The sequence below is a fragment of the Manis javanica genome, chromosome 10 (assembly GCF_040802235.1).
Source record: "Manis javanica isolate MJ-LG chromosome 10, MJ_LKY, whole genome shotgun sequence".
Lineage (NCBI taxonomy): Eukaryota > Metazoa > Chordata > Mammalia > Pholidota > Manidae > Manis > Manis javanica.
The window spans coordinates 34,079,177-34,100,412 of record NC_133165.1 but is presented as its reverse complement, the minus strand read 5'-3'; the positions used below and the strand labels follow the sequence as shown (position 1 = coordinate 34,100,412).

General features: G+C 47.3%; 1 protein-coding gene across 14 annotated transcripts in view; it reads right to left on the bottom strand.

Moving 5' to 3' along the window:
* The window catches only part of CUX1 (cut like homeobox 1), a 370,873-nt gene that overhangs the window by 279,398 nt on the left and 70,239 nt on the right, over window positions 1–21,236 (bottom strand). For all 14 annotated transcript variants that reach the window (XM_073215149.1, XM_073215150.1, XM_036998750.2 and 11 more), the window contains exon 2: window positions 10,701–10,811. In XM_073215149.1, coding sequence (XP_073071250.1) covers window positions 10,701–10,811 — 111 coding nt within the window. The remainder of the gene's footprint in view (window positions 1–10,700; window positions 10,812–21,236) is intronic.

The window sequence follows — 21,236 nt, the reverse complement described above, 5'->3', positions numbered from 1 at the left end:
CAATGTTCAATGATTAATGCCCCCACCCTGCCCATAGTGACCCCAGCCAAAGAAACTGAAACCCGACAACAAATCTCAGGGTCCGTGGGACCTGCCATCTGATTGTCTCCTTGGCTGACATAATCTCAGAATGGAAGAGACTTTTCTGTGCTTCATTTTTATAATTCCCATAAGTTAACCAGCATTCTCTGGCAGATGCCAGATTTTAGCCTAACGGTCCATCTCTGGGTATACTCCCACCAAACGAGCTCCCCTCCAACAAAACCCTGTAAGTAAGTATGCCACTTCAAAGCTATGCTCCAAATCACCTTTTTTTTTGCTAATAAAAACTGCTTACAATTAAGTGACCAAAAATTAACTTCTAGAAGCTAAAAGGAGCCAGTTAGTTATGGTTATGGCCTCAGTGGTTATGGCCTCATTCTCAGCAGTCTGCCTGGTAGGCAGGTGGCTTAGACTCTGTAAGGTGACACCGATGACACTCATGTCCTAGGGTGACAACGAGAGGCAGAGAGGTGTTTGTAACACACTTAACATAACACTTGGCGCTTAGTAAGTACTCAGTAAATAGTCATAAATAACAGAACACCACAATTCCAACATTTTATAGTTTTCACATTTAGCCATTGTACCTAACAAATGACACAACGAGGATATTTATTGAGAAGGGGCTGTGAGATCCTTTCTACACCCAGGTTATTATTGGAGTTCTTATTACATCCTCCAGAGAATGACATTCTTCATTTAAACGCATTTCAACTGAGGTTACTGACCAGAAAGACAAGTTATGGGCTACTCCCAAAGACCAGCTTCCAAGAGAAAGTTCAGGGGCAAGTATTTTCAGTCTCTGAACAGTAAAGCCAATCAAAGGGGTGAAAAGTGTCAGACACATATGGAAGGAGCCCATTGTAACTGTACAGAATCTATTCAAGTCTGCAGTTAAGCCAAGTTTATGGTTTAGCCAAGTTTATAGGTCAACTCTGCTTTAAGAGTATTTTTTTTTATTTTAGTGCTCATTTATAGCTTCAAAATCCACTTGTGAAAACAATTTCTCCTTTCAGAAGATTAGATTTAATAACATACAAAGCTCCATTTCTTGAGCTTCTGCTATTTGCCAAGGTTATTCTGGATATTCTACAATATTTTGTCCGACTCATAACAATTCTGAAACAGTTGTCATCTCTCCCATTTTCAGGATGAGAAAATGGAGGCTCAGCAAGGTTATAAAACTCAGCTTGGTCTTGATTAAATTTACATATCACACAAATCTAATTACAGTCGTTTCCTTCTGGCAGTTATTAAACTCTCAGATAATTTGTCTGTTATGTTATACCTAAAATAGCCCTTTACAAACTGCTAGACACACGAAGGAAGCGACAGGGGCTGAGGAACGAAAGGGAGTGACAGCCAGTCGACATTTCAGGGAGCGAGTCTGCAGACCATCCTGTGGGGCTCATACAAGGCCAGCAGGGTGGGGGGCTCCCCAGACGCCACCAGGCTGCCCCCGGCAGGGGCTCTGTACGGTTCAGACTGCTTCCTCTGTCACCAACTGAGAGGTAAACTTGCTCTTGATTACCTAAGAATTCACTCTCCTGGGACCAAAGGTTTCTGTGGTCTTAGACAGTACAGGGTCTGGCTCTGCTGCCTGAAGGTAATTAGGTGATGAGAACAAAGATGATCAGGCTTTTTGCTGAAAAAAATTTTAGGGACCCCACTGCTGAGCAACCTTCCCAAATTCATCAATAGTGGGGAATGGTGGGGGTACAAAGGGATACTTTCCATTCTTTGATTCAAAAAAACGTCCTAGCTCCCTAAAACTACTGTCACCCATCCACACTCACTGCCATGGTGCCCTGGCCAGTTCTTATCACCACCTGGACTTATCCTGTGTGTCACTGTCTGCCTGCCCTCTATGAGTGCTAGAATCTTCTCTCTTGATGCTTGCTGTACCTCAGGGCCTTAGCATGTCCCTGGGTCCTGGTATGGGCTCAGAACTGTTGTACAAGGAAGGAGGGAAAGAAAACACAGTTAGAAAAGTGTTTATTGAGCACCTGCTCTATGCTCTGTACATTGAACTCCTTTCTCCTGCCTAGCAGCCAGGAAGTTATCAGTTCTGATTATGTACTTGGGGCCCAAACCTCAGAATGTTTCCTGACTGACCTTGCTTAAGGTCACTCAGCCTGAACATTCACGTCACCACCTGCTAACTAACCAGTCCACTCCCAGCCTGACACCGGACATTCACTTTTCAGGAATCTCACACATTCCTCAGCATGACCCCTGGAAGTAAGAAGAATACATTTTTGCAGATGAAGGAGCTGAGCTGAGGTTCAGTCTCTGTCCCGGTGTTACTGAGGTCACATTGCGACTAAGCAATGGTGCTGGCACTTGACTCCCGCCCACTCTGCCCCAGCCCATTCCTCTGTTCTGCAGGCTTCCCTGGCACACGCTGCAGAGTCTCTGGAACATGGGAGATGAACATGGCCACCAGTCATTTACTGACATGGGCTGAATTAGGTTTGTATTGTATTCATTACTCTGTCCTTCTGAGGCAGGTTTCCTCTCCTCGGGACCCAAAAGAAACAAGCAAATACTAGGGTTGGTAAGTTGGCTTAAAGAGTTTAATTGGTAACAGTTAAAAATTCACTTTCAATTTTTAAACTTTGCCTAGTTAAAGTCTTATTATAACTTAACGGTAGGTGATTCTAGAATGATTAAACATCCAAGTTGATTATTTGGGCTTTCTAATTTTGCCAAATACTAGAGTGGCCTTTTTAAAACTAAGCTACTACTGCCAAAATGAAAATTCCCAAGACACTTTTATGTGGGGCATTTCTTCAGAGAATGACTGAATCAAATACCTGTGAAGGGGATTCCCACAGCCCCACAAAGAGAGGCATTAAAAAAAAAGTTTAATTGAGATCTAATTCACATATCATAAAGTTTACTTTTTCAAAGTGTGAGATTCAATAGTGTGTAGCACATTCCATTCACAAAGTTGTGCAACCAGCACCACTAATTCCAGAACGTTTTCATCATCCCAGAAAGAAGCCCCATAAGTATTAGCAGTCACTTCCCATTCCCCTGGTAACCACTAATCTACTTTCTGTCTCTATGGATTTGCCTATTCTGGGCATTTCATATAAATGGAATCATGTGGCATTTTCTGTCTAGCCTCTTTCACTTAGCATAATGTTTTTAAATTTCATCCATGTGATAGTACGTATCAGCACTTTATTGTATCACAGTGTGCCACGTTCTATTTATGAGTTCATCTGCTGAGGGACCCTGGCATTGCTTCTGTTTTTGGGCTATTCTGAATAATGCTACTATGAACATTCATGCCCAAGTTGTTGTGAGGATGTGGTTCCGGTTCTTTTGGATATATGCTTAGGAGTACAAATGTGGGGCCACAGGGTGACTCTGTTTAACATCTTGAGGAATTACCAAAGAGAGGCACTTCTAGAATTTTTTTGTTTTGTTTTTAGTTCCTATATAAAAATGAAATAAAATTTTATTATCTGCCTGTTTGAGAAATGCACCCTGCAGAGTGATTTGAATTAATATATTTTAAAATTCTGCTTTATAAAGAAAAGATTCCTACATGAATGTTATAAATACAACAGGACTTTTCATACTACAGTCATCAACAAGTGTCACAGGATTCAGAGTGCCCAGCTAAATAAAAACAGAGGCACAGCTCCTGCCCACAGGCACCTTTCACTTCAGAAGGGGCAGAAAGTAACTGTACCACAGCTACAGATTTGGCAGAGGCACTGCAGCTAGGTTCCTGGGCCCCAACATGAGCAGTCTGTTGGTGGCAGAGGGTCTGGATTCCTAGCTAGTGTCCACCCTGCACCCCTGGTCTCCCAGGCTTGCAGGCCTCCTCTCCCATGACTGCCTTTCCTGGAAGGCCTGTGTCCCCAGAGTCACGTCTGGTCTTCCCTCATCTTTAAAAATCACAATTTGTCAAGTCAGTGCTGTGGGTTTGCAATTAATCCACTTACACATCCAACGAGATACAAGGAAAATCATGCTGTGATCCTAGTCTTTCATGTGCACTGATTTAGAGTTTTATGAGGACGGAAGTAAAAATGAAAGCTAAGTGGTACCCTGAAGAGCCATACAGATCTCCATAGTCTGTCAAGTTGCTGAAAACAAGGGAAGAGTTGAGAATTTGGTCAACATACAAACATATCTGGTTGTCGCTAATAACATCTGAACTCTGTTTTGCAGTTTAAAAAGTACAGGGAGTCATGTGTGAGCTCATTTACTCCTCAGCCAATTCCCTGATGCAGCTGGAATGAGTATCCTCACGTTTGCTACCTGACAGGCCTGTGAGCCCCGCAGGGCCCTACAGGGCCAAGCTACCCTCAAGCTTCTAACCAGGCCCAGTCACATTGTCTCAAGGCGCCCATGCAGGACGTGTCCACTTGAGGTGCAACTTTATTTTTAAGTGACTCTCTTTTCCCAGGCTGAGTCACTCCCTGCAGTGTCTATATAAAGGCTGTAGAGGCAGTGACTAAATGTATTTGGGCCTGGGCCACAGCTATGTATTACCCCCCGGCCTCCCCCAGCCTGCTGACTCCATTTCTCACACAGGGTGAAGAAGGAGCATGAAGTTTGCAGCATCTTCCCAACCTATCATCTCCCTCACCTCAGTGACAGGGAAGTGGATGACTTACTGTGAAGGAGGTATTGTGTCACAGTATGTCACATCTTACTCAGAAAGAGCCCTTCTTGATCAATAAGAACATGACCATGGCTTTCCTAAAGACACCTGCTCATGGCCCCACTTGCCAGCCTTGGGGAGGAAGCCACCAATCTAGCCCATTTCACTGATGGTGCAAGGTGTCTTTCCCAGTCGTATCTCCCGATGACTCCTGACTGTTTAAAACAGTTTCCCAAGAATGTAAAAATCAGAAAAACACTCTGGCCTGAGACAGAAAGGGCAAATTAAGATTCTGCCACTTAGGAAACAAATGCCAGCAAACAGGCAGTTGTCAGGTGTAAAGAGAACATTCCCTGTGCTGGAGTCAGGCATGTTGACCCAGGAGGTGGGGCTGAGGGGCCGTGGCTGGCATCAGGCCCTGGGCCACCTTCCCCAGCACAGCCAGGACAGCGGGTGAGGATGGAGATGGTGCTGGCCCCAGGGAGCTGTGCCCAAGATGGTCAGGGCCAGGGCTGGGCCCTGCCGCTGATGACAGGGGCAAGAGACAGTGACTTGAGAAAGAAGCTACGTGCATTTGGGTGGGAGAAAAAAGCCCCAGAATGTGAGCAGGGCAGACCAGGTGTCATGAGGATTAATACTCCAGAGAGCAAGAGATGTTTAAGCAAAATACATCAGGGGGAAAAATGAGCAATGAGAGCAACCAAAATGTAGTGCAGCTCAGTTTTAAACCTCATGGAGATGTGGCTCCTTTTCTAGGAAATGTAAATTAACCTGGCTAAGTCTGACAGACAGATGCCCGAGACATGCTGCAGCAAAAGCTGGACATGCTGACAAGACATAATGCGTCCTGAGGACGGTTTTGTGATAATGTCACTGCATCTCAGGTCTGTGGTTCTCTCTTCTCCTGTAAAGGCTGGTTCTTCCCTTACTGAACAGATTTGGAACAAAATAGAACATCCCTGTGCTCTCTCCAGAAGCAAGTCTAATGCTGAAGACCTTTCTCCTGATAGTCGAGCATTATATTTAAATTGCATGACCACTGAGCTGGGCAGGTACCCCTGCAAGCACCCTGTGAGCTCACTGTCAGGCCTGCACTGGCCCCACAGTGACGAGCACAGACACAGAGGCCAGTCTGCCAGGATTCTCATTGTGGCTCCACAGGGCAGTAACCATGAGATCCTCAAGTCTAACTTTGGTCCAAGAAGCAAACTTAAAACTTAACTGCATGGAAAAGCAAGGAAAAAAGCAACTTCTAGTTAGAATCAAGAAACCCTAGTTTTGTCCCTTTCTTCATCCACGATGGGAAATAATTCAGTTTCCGGGAGTAAAGAGCTAGCCAGCCACCCTGGGCTGTTCTGGGCAGTGCTCACATGCTTCCATGTCCCTGGGGCTCCAATCTGCAGTTGGCTTTATCAATATGGATGCCATTTGGTACATCAAAGGTAATCCTGACCCCTATCTTGGACCTCTGATCAAAGCAACAGAGAATCAAAAGGTGAGCACTTTCTGGCTACACTGCTCATAATTCTACCAGGCTTCAAAAAGCTGTTACTGCTTCTTCCTGCATACTGCCACCAGCCTAGCCTTGCCCTTCACCAGGCTCGGGCAGGAGGAAAATGTCACCCAGCACAGAGGTGCCTGCCACTACTACCAGCCTGAGAAGTCCCTCTTCACGCCAGAGGTGGCCCAGTTCCTGAGGCCACAGCACTGTGGTCTCTGCCCCACAGTCAGGGTCTGAAGCTCACCTCTCATGCAGCCCCTTCCCCCCTCCATCATCCTAACCCCACTAGCTGTGCTCAACTAGGAGGGTGAGTAGGAGACATATATGCACTGGACAGGGTACCCCCCAGGCTGCACATGTGCCTCAGAGCTGTGTTCTAAGCCAGGGGTTCCTGGATGATTGTCAGGGAGTCCAGAAGAAGCTGTATACAAATGTGTGCATTTCTGAGGGAAGCAGGCCCTGAACATTCACCCATATTTCAAAGGCTGAGAACCGAGGCTCAAAGAGCAGCCCTGCTGACCTACAGTAAGGGTGACTGAGGCACATGTGGCTTAGAACTTTACCACCACTGGCAGAAGAGTGTTTCTGGGGGAAAGTCTGCATTCAGAAGATTGCAGTTATACCCCCCTAACACTTAACATGCCATATCAGGATGTTTTACTTGCTTGATAAGAAAGATAAGAAACTTTTTAAGAACAGGGATAGGATTTTATCCCCAGGGCTGAAATGTCTGGCACACGGAAAGTGTTCAAAAAATATTTGTAACATGATTAAGTATTATCACAAACCAACTTTTGGAACACTTTAAACCGAAACTACTTATATTCGCTGTGTTTTTTAAAGCTCCTTAGCTTTGAGGAGCAGAAATCTGGTGCATCTGATGTATTTTGTGGTATGCGGTCCAAGTTAATACTAGTAACAAACACATATGGACTGTAGGTGCCAGGCTTTTGTGGAGCCCTACACACACAACACACACATGCACCAACCCTGTGAGCCAGGCCCTGTTATTACCCTTGTTATAGGTGACAAAACTGAGGCTTTGGGAAGGTGAGTAATTTGCCTAGTGACACCAGCTAGTGAGTCACCTGAGGTAACACATATGGAAAGTGACAGAACCTAGAAATACCCCCACTCTTTATGTTCAACTATCGATTATAAAAGCAATAGGGTATGGATGTTTAGGCACAAAATTAAAATTTAAAAAAGTTTGTCTTTGGAAGGCACTCTTTTTTGGCATCAGAGCAATGCATAAAATCCTACTTGCAGAGTCACTGCAATCTCCTTCAAATGAACCACAATTTGGGGGTTAAAAAGACATAAACAATAATATCAACTGACTATGCATGCATTAGATGTTAATCTAATGACATAACATTGAAACTTAAAAAAATTCATTCTAAACAAAAAATCTTCAAGGCTGTGGCCACGTTGGTGCCTGGCCTTTTGTGCTCCAATGGCTTATTCTGTGTGGACACATGTCAGACTACTCTGGCCTCCCGTCAGAGTCCACCTTTCCCTCTGGGCTTGAGCCTTTCCAGTTATCCCTGGGCAGGGCCAGTCTAGGAAAATGTACACTCCCTGTCAGGAGACAACCTCACTCACCCCCAACTTCTCTCTGGTGCCTAATCCTGCACTCCAGACATTCTAGACATTCAACAGATACTACGAGAGCGTTTTCTTCTTTCCCAGAACAAAGAGGGACTTGAGGATTTTCATCAGGACTCAGTGCACGTGGTACAACACCAGGGGTCCTGGCTCTGCCATGCTGGCTGCCCTGAGCCTGCTGCTCACGTGGCCAGCTGTGTGAGGACCCCGGTCTGTGTCTGCATGAGGAAGTGCCTTCTTGCCAACAAGCCAATATTTTTATCCCTGAAATCAAAGTTTAAGCAGTATTCATTTTCACAAGTCTGATGTCCTGAAGTGCTCCCTCCACAGTCAGTATTAATCTTTTTCCCCAGTGGTTTAATAATCCGTCCAGCAGTGTAGTCAGAAGTGACTGACGTCAGAGAGATGTTGGGGCTCCTCTGGACTGCAAACCCAGACAACTGATTATCCCATCTGCATCCCAAGCCTTGCACTTGCCAGAGCCTCCCACGTGTGCCATGAGCACCCCCGTGTACCCCTCCCTGTGTGCACCCCAGCAGACCCAGAAGCTAGCCGCCCTCACCCCCATTCTGGCCATAGTGGCCTCAAAAATTACAGAAAACTCTGGTTCGTTGGTGGGGTAAGTGAACCCATCTGTCTTGTGCTCAGGGTCTCACCTTGGCATTCCCACAAGGACTGCACACAGGTTTCAAGTGGAACCTGAGATGGGAAAATGCTAGGGGAAGAGCCTTGCAGGCAGCTTCATCATTCCACACTTCCAGAAATGTGTGCTGCCCCGAGACTCTCCTTACTGCAGTGCTGAAGAAGCCTGGGCAGTGCCTGCCTCAACCAGCTGGCAGAGGCCCAAAGCAAGCGGAAAGGCATCCTCCCGTTCCCCTCCAGGTGGGATTCAGGGTCCCCTTCTCCATAGAAAACAATGCCTAAAAATGTGCTCTGAAAAGAACTGCCCCAAATGGCATTTGCCAACCAGGCTTCATCTTCAAGCCTCTTCTATTTCTTGGGATTAGAAGATAAAATGCAAAGCTGAAGGTTGGGTTTCTTTGAGGAAGCAGCACGGCATTCAATACAAGCTGTGTGAGCCAGGCCGCAGCTCCTGCACCATGAGTCTTGGTTAGGTGTCAGTGGAGGGACTGGGACTAATTCAGTCCAATCAACATTTATCAGCCTTCTCCCAGGCTGCTTCCCAGCAGGCCCTAGGTGACTGGAGGGGAAGCTACCCCTACTGGGTGGACACCCGCCATTAGCAGCTGACAGAAGCCTGAGACTCCAAAGGACCATCCAGGAATCCGGTTCTCAGCTTCATTCTCTCCATAGTATTCACAGTATGACAGGTCAGATTTCCACATTGTTGTCTGCTGCCTCGGAAGGATGACCCTGTGCTTCTGTCTCACTGTCTACGGACACTCTGGACATACGGTCGCCAAGGGAAGGCAGCAGGGACACAGGCTGGGGGACGACAGCCAGTCACTGAAGCAGTGTTAAGAGTGGCTCAAGAGAGACATGAGGGGGGACATCTCGGGGAAACACAGTCAGGGACATAAGCCTGGGACGCCCCACAGTGGGACCCTCCAGGAAAGCCTGCTGGGAAGCAGCCTGGGAGAAGGCAAACAGCAGGAGGAAGCTCCGTCACTCGGCTACCTGCTCAGCTCCTCCCTGCATGCACAAGGTAGATCGTGAACAGTGGTCCCCCCTTACTGCACAGAGGGGGCAACCCCAGGCATGAATGACTCTGATCTGTACATTTTGGTTGATAGAACAGGAGAACCCACGGTTTGGGGGGAGTGGAGAGGGAAGCAGTGGGTCTGAAGTCTAAAACCTTTAGGTGGGTCTCCTAGTACCTACCCTCTTTCTTCCCACTAAGTTACCTGGGCTTCTCTCCCAATACTTATCTGAAAATAGAGGGTTAATTTTTTGATTCCCAAAATGATTCATGATAGCATTCCCTAAAATAGCAAGCTCCAATGAAACACTTAAAACAGTCCACTTCTACAATTCAATTTACACAGCATTTTCCCAGAATAAGGTAAAGTCAAGGTGCCCCTCCCAAACAGCAGCTTTTCTCCTAGGCCTGCTCCTCTGTCCTCTCTGGAAGAACCTGGGCATCTGCCACCCACTCCTACCGGAGGACAGTGCAGGAGGCAGGGCAACAGCCCATGCACAGCACAGGGACCATCAAGGGCCAAATGGGCAGGAGCTGCCAGAGAGCAAGTCCCGTGTCTGCACACCTGGGCCTACAACTTTCCTTTCCTTGTATTTCTTACAGAACCTTTGATAGGGACTGAGCGAACAGACCAGGACAATGCCACCCTAGCCACTCTAAACACTGTCCTCCGAACATGTACTTACAAGAAAAAAAAAAAAAACAGGACTCAAGAAGAGCACATTTCCAGTGCCCTTTAAAGAATATTTCAGGAAACACAGAGGCGTTTGAAAGGCCTACCAGACTGAATGTCTGTTCCACAAGAAGTACGGGCACGTTGCATCCTCAGATGCACGCAGTCTCGAGAGGTGCCCCGCCTGCCCCACATGAGGGAGCAGCCCTCTGAGCCCCTTGTACTCAGTGCTCCTTCAAGTACCTGGTGGGGGGACGGTGGGGTGTCATGCCAATGGCCACGGGCACTGAGCACGGGGCAGAACCTGCAGGGCCCAGGGTCCGGCCTAGCTGCACACCTGGCTAATGCCCAGCTTGTTCCTTATCTGCATTTGGAATTAGTTCACTCTCCATCTGTGCAGAGAACCTGTCACCACCCGAGTTCCCTGCCACACGGAGGCACACAGTCTGCTGGAATGGGCTGAGGACAAGTGCAAGAAAGCAGCAGATTGTCTGCCTGATAGAAATGCAATGCTTACAACACGTCTTCTGAATATGTACTAGGACAGTAGGACCCCTTCAGAGAGACCTCGACGGTGACACCGCCTCACCTCTGGAGTGTTCTTCTTGAACTCTCGGCTCTGCTCAATAAGCCGCTTTCGAGACTGCTCACTTTCATCTTGCCGGTTCGCCAATACTGTTGCCGTGGCATCGAGTTCCCTCTGTGCAGGGAAACAAAAAGCAAAGACAAGACTGTAATTGCATTTTGCACCAGAGAAGACTGTATTTGCATTTGACCAGAATACTGAGGGAAGCCCCTGTGGCTGGGGGAGGAGGGGCTGGGGGCCTGCAGAAAGGGACATGGGCACACTTGTACAGCTATCACCCATCTCTGCGCTGGTTCCAGAAAACCAAACTTACTCAGCATGACATGCTGTGTGTCAACACACACCTCACAAAACACTCTTTCTGAGGCAGGACACACACAGACATTTTTCTTTGCTAAAACGGGAGTCCACTCAATGCCCAATGCCATGCCTCCCCGGAGTTGCTTGAGTCTGTTCTTAACACTTGTCTCTTCTCACCAGGTCTCTGCCCAGTTCTTTGACTCCATGCTCCTCGATGGGGCATTCTGCTTGGCTGTTGGCCTAGAATCTCGTGTAGTAATACCTGACATGCTTTTGCTCAACAATATTTATTGTGAGTTTAATATATGCACCATGTCAGGCATGATGTCCAGGGCCATTAAAACTAATCTGTTACTTGTTTCTAAGAGGGACCGTCCTGAGGCAAATTCTGAGAACAATCATTTTCAATACCTTGTCAACACCAGAAATGAGGCCCCAGGAAACAGCTATCCTCAAACTCTTTCACTTGCACTGAAGCTCTGAGAACCACCAGGAGTGGGTCCCCTGTAAGAAGACCTCTGATGCACAAAACAAAATGATACTCAAAGCGCCGAGGACCTGTGCCCTGGCCTTGGATATTCTGGGAGGATCTGCCAAGAGGACGCGTCTCAAACAAGCCTGTGGCAGACGGGGCCCACAGTGGTGTCCCAGGGCAACAGCAAGAACGCGAGGACACATTCTCGTAGCCACCAAAATGTTTTATTGCCGAGTGGCTGCAGTTACTGAAGGCAATGTTTTTCTTAGAATCAAAGGGGTTTGCTCTGAGGGGCTTGCCAGTGATCTAGCCCACCCCAAGGCCCAGCAGAGTAAGGACCCAGCTGGAGGCTGAAAGGTCAGGAAATCAAAGATGAGGATCCATCCACAGACCTCCAGGAAGCACGTGAGAGTCTTTCTCCACCACTTCCACCCACCTCCCCAGGTTCCACCTGCCTTCCTGTTTGGTGGCAAATGCCTGAAGCAGTCTGTAAGCCCCCCTGGTGAGCACTTTGTTTGTACCAGTGCAGTGAGCCACTGCCAGATGAGATGACAGAGCACGGAAACAGACCTCCAGGGTGCTGTCACCTTGGACATCGTAGACAGTTTCAGAAGTAGGGGGAGGGGTGCCACCACATGGCACTCTCCTGTTAGTGTTGCTGGCATTACAGCACATCTTGGGCAAACAAGTCCAAAAGAATAACGTGGGCTAGAATTCAAGAACAGATGTCAAAGCTACTGCAGAAAAGAGGGAAACACTGCACATTTTGATAGACCACATTTGAAACCCATCCCAGTCAAGTGAAGGCAGGAAAAAAGAGCAACCGAAACCAATGTGGTAACGTGGGGAAAGATAGAGGAGAGGGAGCCATCACAGATAAGCAGAAGGCTTTTCAAAAATATAAACAATCTGGTAAGGAGGAGGACTAGACACTATATTTAAGCAGCAGCAGAAGTTATAAAAGGAGGCTTCAAGGAGGAAAACGCCAATACTGAAAAACGACAGAAAAAGTAAAGTTGATGTTGTGTTCCAATCACCCACAGATGCCGAAAACTTAGAGAAAAACAAAGAGCTCTGACTGCTTTCAATTAGGTCCCTGCTTCCTGGGAGAGGGGTGCCATCAATCAGCCGCGAGGGGCTGAGCGCTGGGGGCCCACGGACCTAGAGGTTCCCAGCCCCAACCCTTTCCTTCTCATCTAGAGGGAGCTTGGGACGGGGTTGAGTGCTCCTAGAGATGTCAAAAGCTTGGCCTGGGGGGCCCTCTGCTCCGCTAGGCTCCCATGTGCTGCCCTTGCTCTGAAGTCTGTCTGGGCCCTGAGCCGAGTTGCTCTGGGGGCACAGCAGGCAGAAAGCCCCACTGGGAGGGCAGAGCCTAGAACAGGCTGCTTGAGGGAAGGCAGCAAACCCACCTTTATCTCAGGACTACAGGGCCAGTACACCCGAGGAGATTTTTTGCCAGCAGTCAGGGACCCTCCAGGGGCCTGCCATGCTCCCTTCCCCACGTGAGCAGACATACGTAGGTCCACATGAAAAACCAACGGGAGTCTCCAAATATAATACTGCGTCGCCACCCACCACCACGGAAACAGATGATTGGCACGGCAAGGAGGAGAGGCTGAGCTTCCACTGGCCTGGGTTTGGCTGGTCCGATTTAAGACTCACAGTCTGTGACTAAGTCCCTTGAAAAACACACTGACCCTTCGAAAGGACACCAATACTTTCTAAGGCTGTGGGAACAACAGGGAGGACATGACTATTAAACATAAGCCAAATACTGTTTTATTATCTACCCAGCCTATTCTCAAAGTGTCAAACATAATGACACATTAACAAGGGAACTGAATGTGTTTAGGGGAGGTGATGGTGGGGACCTAAAATACAGATCCCTCAGCCCCTGAGTCATTGGTCACATGTAAAAAGGATCATGGAGAGTCCCCACATCTGAAAGACAGTAAACCTCACAAGAAAAAAAACAACCTAAATGTCCAACAATAGCATATTGATACATGCAGTCAAGGATTATTCTGCAATGGTTTAAAAAAAAATACTGCAGTATGGAATGATCTTGAAGATACATTTAAGCAAAAAAATAGGCAAAGTGCAAAATAATGCTGGCATTGTTTAAAAAAAAGTATCTATACATATGCTTGCATAGGCTTTGACTATCTCTAGGAAGACACAAAAGATACTTGTACTGTGCTTGGCTCTGAGGAGGCTTGGGGAGGAGGGGAGTACATATCACTTGACTCTTTTACCATGCACATGTACTACCTAATTGGAAAAACTGCAATATATATTAATTTAAAAGTCCTGCTAATGTGAAGACACATACACATATGGTCACAGAACTATATTCTACATAATGCATCCCACATACAAGTGTTCATGGTCTGTGTGTCCACCTGCCCAGAGACCTGGAATAGATGGCCCCTTGACTCACTAGTGATTCAAAAAGAGAGCCAAGTACGTCCTTTGTCAAAACAACAGCTGTTCCATGCACAACATGCTGCTCACCGGCCAGTCTGAGGGCTTATGAACAAAGAGGAGGGGGCTGATCACAGAAAACACCATGCAGCCAGGCCACAAATTTCCTTGAGAAGGTCAGAGGAAGGCACTTCCTCAGAACTATCTAGAACCATGCTTCCACTCCAAACACCTGATGGTTCCAGGTCCGAGTGATGGGAAGTTGGCAGGGCTGACAGCAAGCCCAGGTGCTCTGAACAGACATGGGCACTCGCCACAAGGCTGAAAGAGCTGGAGATGGTACTGAGAAAACATCTTACAAGGAAAGGTGCCTGGAGGCAGAAGCTAGGGGGCTTTCTTCCAAAGTGATCCTGAAGAGGTCGGGAGACAGCAGGTCTCTGTGCACACAGGAATCCCTCTTTCTCTGGAACTCATGTACCGCTGAAATGCTGAGGATGGCTGCAAGCCTATTTTCCTCATTGATTAGAATTTCTGGAATGCTTTTTCTTCATTTCTGATAGATTCTCAAAGGAAAAAGCTCCTAACATTTTAAGTTGCTCTCTGCCTGAACCCCAGTCTCTCAGCCAAGTATAAAAGATTTATTAAACTCAAAAAATAAAAAGTGACCACATAGCTGCCTATTTAAAACAAACTGTGGGAAAACTTTTCCCCAAATAAAACAAGTATTTTAAGAATGCCAGTGATCCATTTGGACTTGCTTACCTTTAAAGTGTATATGTCAGTGGTCTGTTTTAAACTGGGGGACCCTGTGAGGCCCCTATGAGGAGAACCCTCTCCCCTGTAACCTGGGCTGGCAGGGAAAACATACTTGGGCCAACTGTATCAGCAATGCAAGTAGAGTATTCTCCTTTTATTGTCTCTAACTTTAATCCAAATAGTTCATCTGATATTTCTTTAGGGCTTATGTGTCAAACTAATCAAACAGTAAATCCTATGTAAGAATTTAAAATGGCTTTACAAGTGAAAACAAAGAGGAGCTGTGCAAAAAAAGGGAAATGCCAGCCACAGTACTGCACAGGGTAGTCCTGGGGCATTTGTGGTTTCATTTCCAGCAACAGAATTATTTGGACAAATGGAAACTGCTCTGGTTAGAAAGGGGAGAAGGGCCCAGGCCCACCTACCAGCCTCCTTCTGTCCATCACACTCCCAGCCCTACACAGAACATCTGAGAACCCTTCAAACAGTGCCCTCAGAGAACCCTGGCTTGGAACCCAGGCTCCATTCCTGCTGTGACCTGTGTGGCTTTGGTCAAACGATGTCACCTCTCTGGAGATACTTAGGATAATGCCTGTCAAATTTGTGCTGTAGTAAATGCTCCACGGAGAGGAGTTCCTCTATATGATCAGAGCCACACACTTGACCTCAGGCCTGAATTCATTCTGCCACCAGTATCCCCAGCTATGCCAGGGGCTCCAGGGATGCACAGATGAATTAAAAGCTGACCCTGACCTCCAGGGGCCCACAGTCCAGCCAAGGAAACTAGGCAGACATGGAAGAGCGAGCAGACAGAGGGAGCAGGCCAGTCAATGGAAGGAACACAGCAGAGGTTAGAGAAGAGAGAACATATTTCCAGCAAGAAAGGTCTCCCAAGTATTTGTAAAAGACACCCACCCTCTTGGTTGGGGCCTATGGGCTGGACAGTCCCCATCACCCTCCTCCTCATCTGGGCTCACTGAGTACCCAGCACATTCTATGGGGGATGAGCTATCAGAGATCAATAAAGGGGCTCAAAGGAAATGGAAGCCTGGCCAGGTCCTCTGGGGTCAGAGTGTTGGGGACACAACAGAAAAGTGCCAATGTGGAAATAACTGCTCAATAAGAAAATAAAGGCCACTTCCCCACACATGTCCACAGTGACCAACACATCCACCATAAGTGCACAGATACACACACACACACACACACTTAATTTGCTTATATACACATGACGGCAGTACCGTTCGTTATCTGGGAGAAGAACAAATGGGCAAGGCATGGGGGCAGGGAGGTCCTTTCACCTTCTACCCTTTGTACCTTTTGAATTTTGAGCACGGAAATATAACGACTACTCCTAAAAGTATACCCTTATCTTTTAAAATCTCATTTTTCTCCCGATAATGACACTGTAGGCTTTGAAGGACTGATAAGGCCCTCTGAATGCCCCACTGCCAGGATGGTACTCCTCCACATGGCCCTGCCTGAAGTATATTTTGTTCTGACCTTGCAGAATTCCCAAAGTAAACATTAATGTTTTCACTTTATAAGTTTAAGTAGAGGACCAAGTATGACTCCATATCTCCCAAGTGTTTTCTCAGACACTTAATTCTTAACCCATGACCTCTCCCCTCATAGTCTTTGATTCACTGCCCAGTGGTAGGAAAATCTGAATTAGGGTTACAGCATTCCGTCCTATGATGTCAGCATGGGCCAACAGAGAGCATTCCTGCTCAGGAAGCTGTACTGCCCATGGGCCTCCAACAGGACCTCAGGGGCAGCACATGGGTGGCTAAGATGTGCCACCCAGAGGGGAGGGACCTGCCCTGCCCTGGCAGAATCCACTCTCCCTGCATGCGTCTCTGGAGAATCTCAATCAAATGCAGGGGAGACAAGCAAGCAGACTGGAGGAAAACGGCATGGCGTGACAAGGCAGGTGATGTTGCAGCAGTATGGTGAACAGCAGGTATGCAATGACGCAGGTCGAAGGCACCCTTCACCCCTCCCAGGTATTAATTACCACACTCGAGGCTGAGGGGCTGGAAAAGTGGATAGGGGACACATCCCCTCTAGGAAAGGGGCCATGCCAAGGTGCAGCTGGAACCTGAGCCTGTCATTCCCTGTTCTACAACCTCAGTGGCTTCCCAGGGGGCCTCAGGTATGATCACTGTGGACCCATCAGGCCCCAGCCCTGGCATGCTGGCTTTCTTCTGCTGTCCTCACAGGCCTGGGTTTCCCCCCTCCTTTCCCTTGGACCCTCAGCACAGGCTCCTCCCTCTGCTTGGAAGCCTATCCCTTATCTCTTCCATGAATCTGCCAGATCTCCCCTAAATCCCATTTCCCTGGGCCCACGCCCCACCACCCCACTCAGGGAGAGCCCATAAGGTGTGTACCCACTCCCTGAGCTTTGCCTCCCAGCAAGCCACCCCAATTTGCGATTCCAGAGTTGTGTGCCTGTGCGTATTAGTCTATCTCCCTGAAGGCTGAGCTCTGCAGGGCCTTTTTGCTCACTATGGGATTCCCAGCACTTCACACGGTACTGAGACACGTCACAGCTGGGTAGTCAGTATTTGCTAAATGAATGAATCAGCTAAAACAAAACCAAAAAGAAAGGCAAAATATATTAAATCCTATATCAGAAGTTCAGAGTAAGTGCAAAAAGGTTCAAAAGAGAGATTCCTTTACTTGGGAGAAAATCAGCAACAGCTTCATGAAAATCATAGCACCTTGAAGAGCCTGGGGGTAGGCAGGGATGCACTCTAGACAGACAGGGACAAATATAAGGTGAGAGGACAAATTTAACAACTTTGGACACAGCAAGGCTTAATTAGAAAGAGAGCTGGCTGCAAGAAAAAGGCTAGCAGTAGTGCTCAGGCCTTGAATGGTGGAGAACGGTCTAGAACAGTTCAGGAGGCTATAGGGGCCAAGGAGGAGGAAGGATACAGGCTGAAAGAGCTGGCTGCTTGAAAGGCAGGACTAGACGAGGAGGGAGGGCAGGATAGCCCGGATGAGACCCACACCCTCCTGCGGCTCAGCCTCAAAAGACCCCTGGGTTGAGCCTAGACTGGTAGCATTTTTGTAAGAACTAGGATCATGTGGCTAAGGGGGCTCCTCCTCCCTGGTAGCCTAACCCATGATTCTGTCACAGCTCCAGGGAAGAACAGGGACCCAGAGAACAGGGAGCAGCAAGGCAGACATGGGGTTCGCTGGGGAGACTTCTCCCCTGCCGGTGCACCCACAGTCCACTCAGGGAGGAGCTGCTTTCACCAGAGCAGGGAAAGTGTGTGCAGCAGGTGCTCAGTAAACACTGGCTGAACTGGGCTGATGAAAAGAGAGCTTTCTGGGTTAATCACACCCTCTGGTTCTTTGACTCAGGGGAAAAAAGTAGGCATGTGAACAAGCAAGGAACTGCCTATAGTCCAAGTTTCCAGTTATCTGGGGGCTTAATCGGAAACACTGTGTCTCAGCTCTTGTTGAAATCCTGGCATGGCACAGTCAAGCCACCTTCTCATCTGAGAGATTAGAGTCGAATGAACAGAATGCAACCTCCTGACCAGATCTCGAAGAGCACAACGGCTGTACTCACACAATGTGTGATTCCCACCATAGGGTGTGTCCTGCTCCCCAGGCCCCCAGAGGAAGAAGACAGAATGTCTGGACCAGAGGGGGGCAGGGTTGCCTGCAGGGCAGTGAGGAGAGAGGCCAGTTTGCATATGACACCCCCACCCCCACCAGCACCTGTAGGCATTGTGACTAGCCAAGCTACCTAACCTAAAATGGGGACACCAATACCTATTTCATAGGGCAGCCCTGAGGATTACATAAGATAAAATGCCTAGTACAGTGGGTGACAAGGGTATTCTGCTCTTCATCCTGACCCCACCTTGGATAAAGATTCTTTCCTCAAGCTCCTTTAATTCTTAAAATGGTATTATATATCTAATATATACTCATTATTTTTCAATTCTGGGAGATGACTTGATTATTAATTCCAGATCTAGGAAATTCAAATGAAACAATTTTCAATTTTACTCCAACACACACTGGTCTTTGCACCTAAAGGTTTCACCATGGGGAGGGTTGCGGGAGGGTGAGGAACAGAGATGGGGGGCAAAGTTCCTCAGTGGATACTTTTTAATGTAATTTTGATCTTGGATCAAGCAAACGTTACATACAGAAAATAAAATGGAATACAAATGAATCAGCCTAACAAAAACTATGCATTCAAAGTTTTCATACAAGCTTTTTTGTGAATCCCTAGGGACTGAGAAATTTTAACAGAGAACCACGATTTTGTTTTTTGTTGTTTTTCACTCCATTGAAACCCACTATGCAAAGACAAAAATGCCAGATGTATCCAACAAGCGCTGCACTACATATAACACTTGCCAGACTCTCATTTAAACAGTGAGATGTGATAGACTGTGGCTCAGTGGCGCATAATGAAATGTAGGTGGAGCAGAGGACTGGTGTCACAGAGAGAAGGCACCGTGGCCCAGGGCTCTAGCAGGGAGAGGGAAGGATGTCTTTCAACCCTGAAGAAAAGGATTCTGCTTTACATAGTAATCAAACCATAGGAAACAGCTGATATTTGCCCAGTTGTGAGCTACAAAAATGCCTCTTTCGTAAGTAGCACTCTTAACTGATCTCTTTGGCTAGACTGCAAAACAAAACTAAATTCTACCTGCCAGCCTCAAATGGCAGGAGTGCTTCATCCCCTCTGATCCTGGACTTCTACAAGGAGCCCAAAGGACCCTTCTTCCTCCCATGAGGCTCTCTACCATGTCCTTGCTGTCTTGTTACCTCATTTGCCTGGGCTCTCTATAGCTTTCTCCCCTCTCTTGTTCCTGGGTTGAAGCGAGGGCCCCCTTGGGTGGGTTCCTGTCTTCTGCATCTTCTGTCCCCCAGGCCACCACATCCAACTTCCCCTGCAGGACCTACACTGGGGACCAGAAAGGGCTTCTGAGGTCTGACCTGTTGGCACACCCTGTCGTGCAGGCCTCATGATGAACCATGGAGAGAAGCATTTACAGGAGCTCTGCTAAGCCCAGGTCACAGACGAGGAGACCAAAGCTAGGCACATATGTGACTTGCCCTTGCTAACAAATGTCCATGGTATAGGTTCCTTGACTCCATGGTTTTTATCATTCTTCGTTATAAGCCTTATTTTAAAACCAAATGGGAACTTGTTAGAATTCTTAAACATCCATAAAGATTGATCTGGAGCATCTGGGGCTAAAACATTCATTCCCCTGCCTGGCTTGATGGAACCACCTCCCTGCCCTGGCTGCAGGTCAGGAGGGCATCAGAGAGAACAGATTCACAGAAACCACAGATGCATTCAGAATGGACAGGTCTTTGGCAGGCTGGCCTATCAACCAATTTATTGGACCCAGGGACTGGAGGGGATGAATGGGAATGCACTGTGCAAAGCAGCAGCCACTAACCACATATGGCTATATAAACTGAAATTAAATAAAGCTTTCAGCTTCTCCATTACTATTGCCACCTTTCACAGGCCAGTGGCAACTCTATTCGATGGTGCAGCAAAAGACCACTCCATTAGTGCTGGAAGTTCTACTGGGCAGTGCTGACCTACAAAGACTCTCCAGGCTGAGGGTGAAGTAATTAACTGTTACAAAGCAGACACTGCTACCCATTTAACAGGCTGATGAAACGGATGAGTAGATGACGGGCTTTGACATATTGTACCACAAAGGGGTAGAGTTGAGATTTGAATCCAGATTTGGATAGCTAACTCCATGGAAGCTGAGGCTCTCTGCAGTACAACATCCCCTCACCCCCCCACACCCAACCTTCATGAGCTTAATGCACTTGACTTTCTCCAGGAAATAGGAGGCAAGTCCACGGGCTAAAAAATGAGGCAGGGACAGGAAAAACGTGTTTTAATCTCAAAAATAATCATGCCACTGCCAAAAGGAGGAACTCTGATCTCATCTACGCTGGTAAATGTTTTCCTCCTAAAGTATTTGTTTCAGAAATAAGCCTTTAATTTGAATACTTCAGGAGCCAAAATTTCTGTCTGTTGAAAATATTTATTTCTATTGTTTGGCAGGAATCAATTTGTTAGGGCACCAGCCACTCTGGCAAAGGGTCCCTTCCACTTCTCTGGGAAAATGCTTGGCGGCAGAACCATCCACAACTCTACAGCTCATTCTCTCTGTTTGGACTCTCCCAGCCACAAACATCTGCAGGCACAGACATGGGCTGTGAACCAAACCAGCCACCCACCCAGTGCGCCTGCTAAGACAGATACACTTCAGGGGTTATTTGGAATATATAACCGCACTTGGTGGGCAAGCAGCTGGATGCGATTTTCAGAATTAGAGTAGATTTTATTTAATCACTTTACAAGGAGTAGAAGACTTGTGACCCAATATAAGGTGATTTTTTTTTTTTTTCACAGAATCCTGTCCCTGATGGCATGAGTGAAGTCTAGGAAAATGAGCAGCAGCAGAATTTCTAGAAGACCAAGCTCCATCCTGGCTCTACAAATCTGGGTATCACCAAGACACCACGAGCCTTGGTTTTCTCATCTGTAAAATGTACCATCTATCTGGGTCATG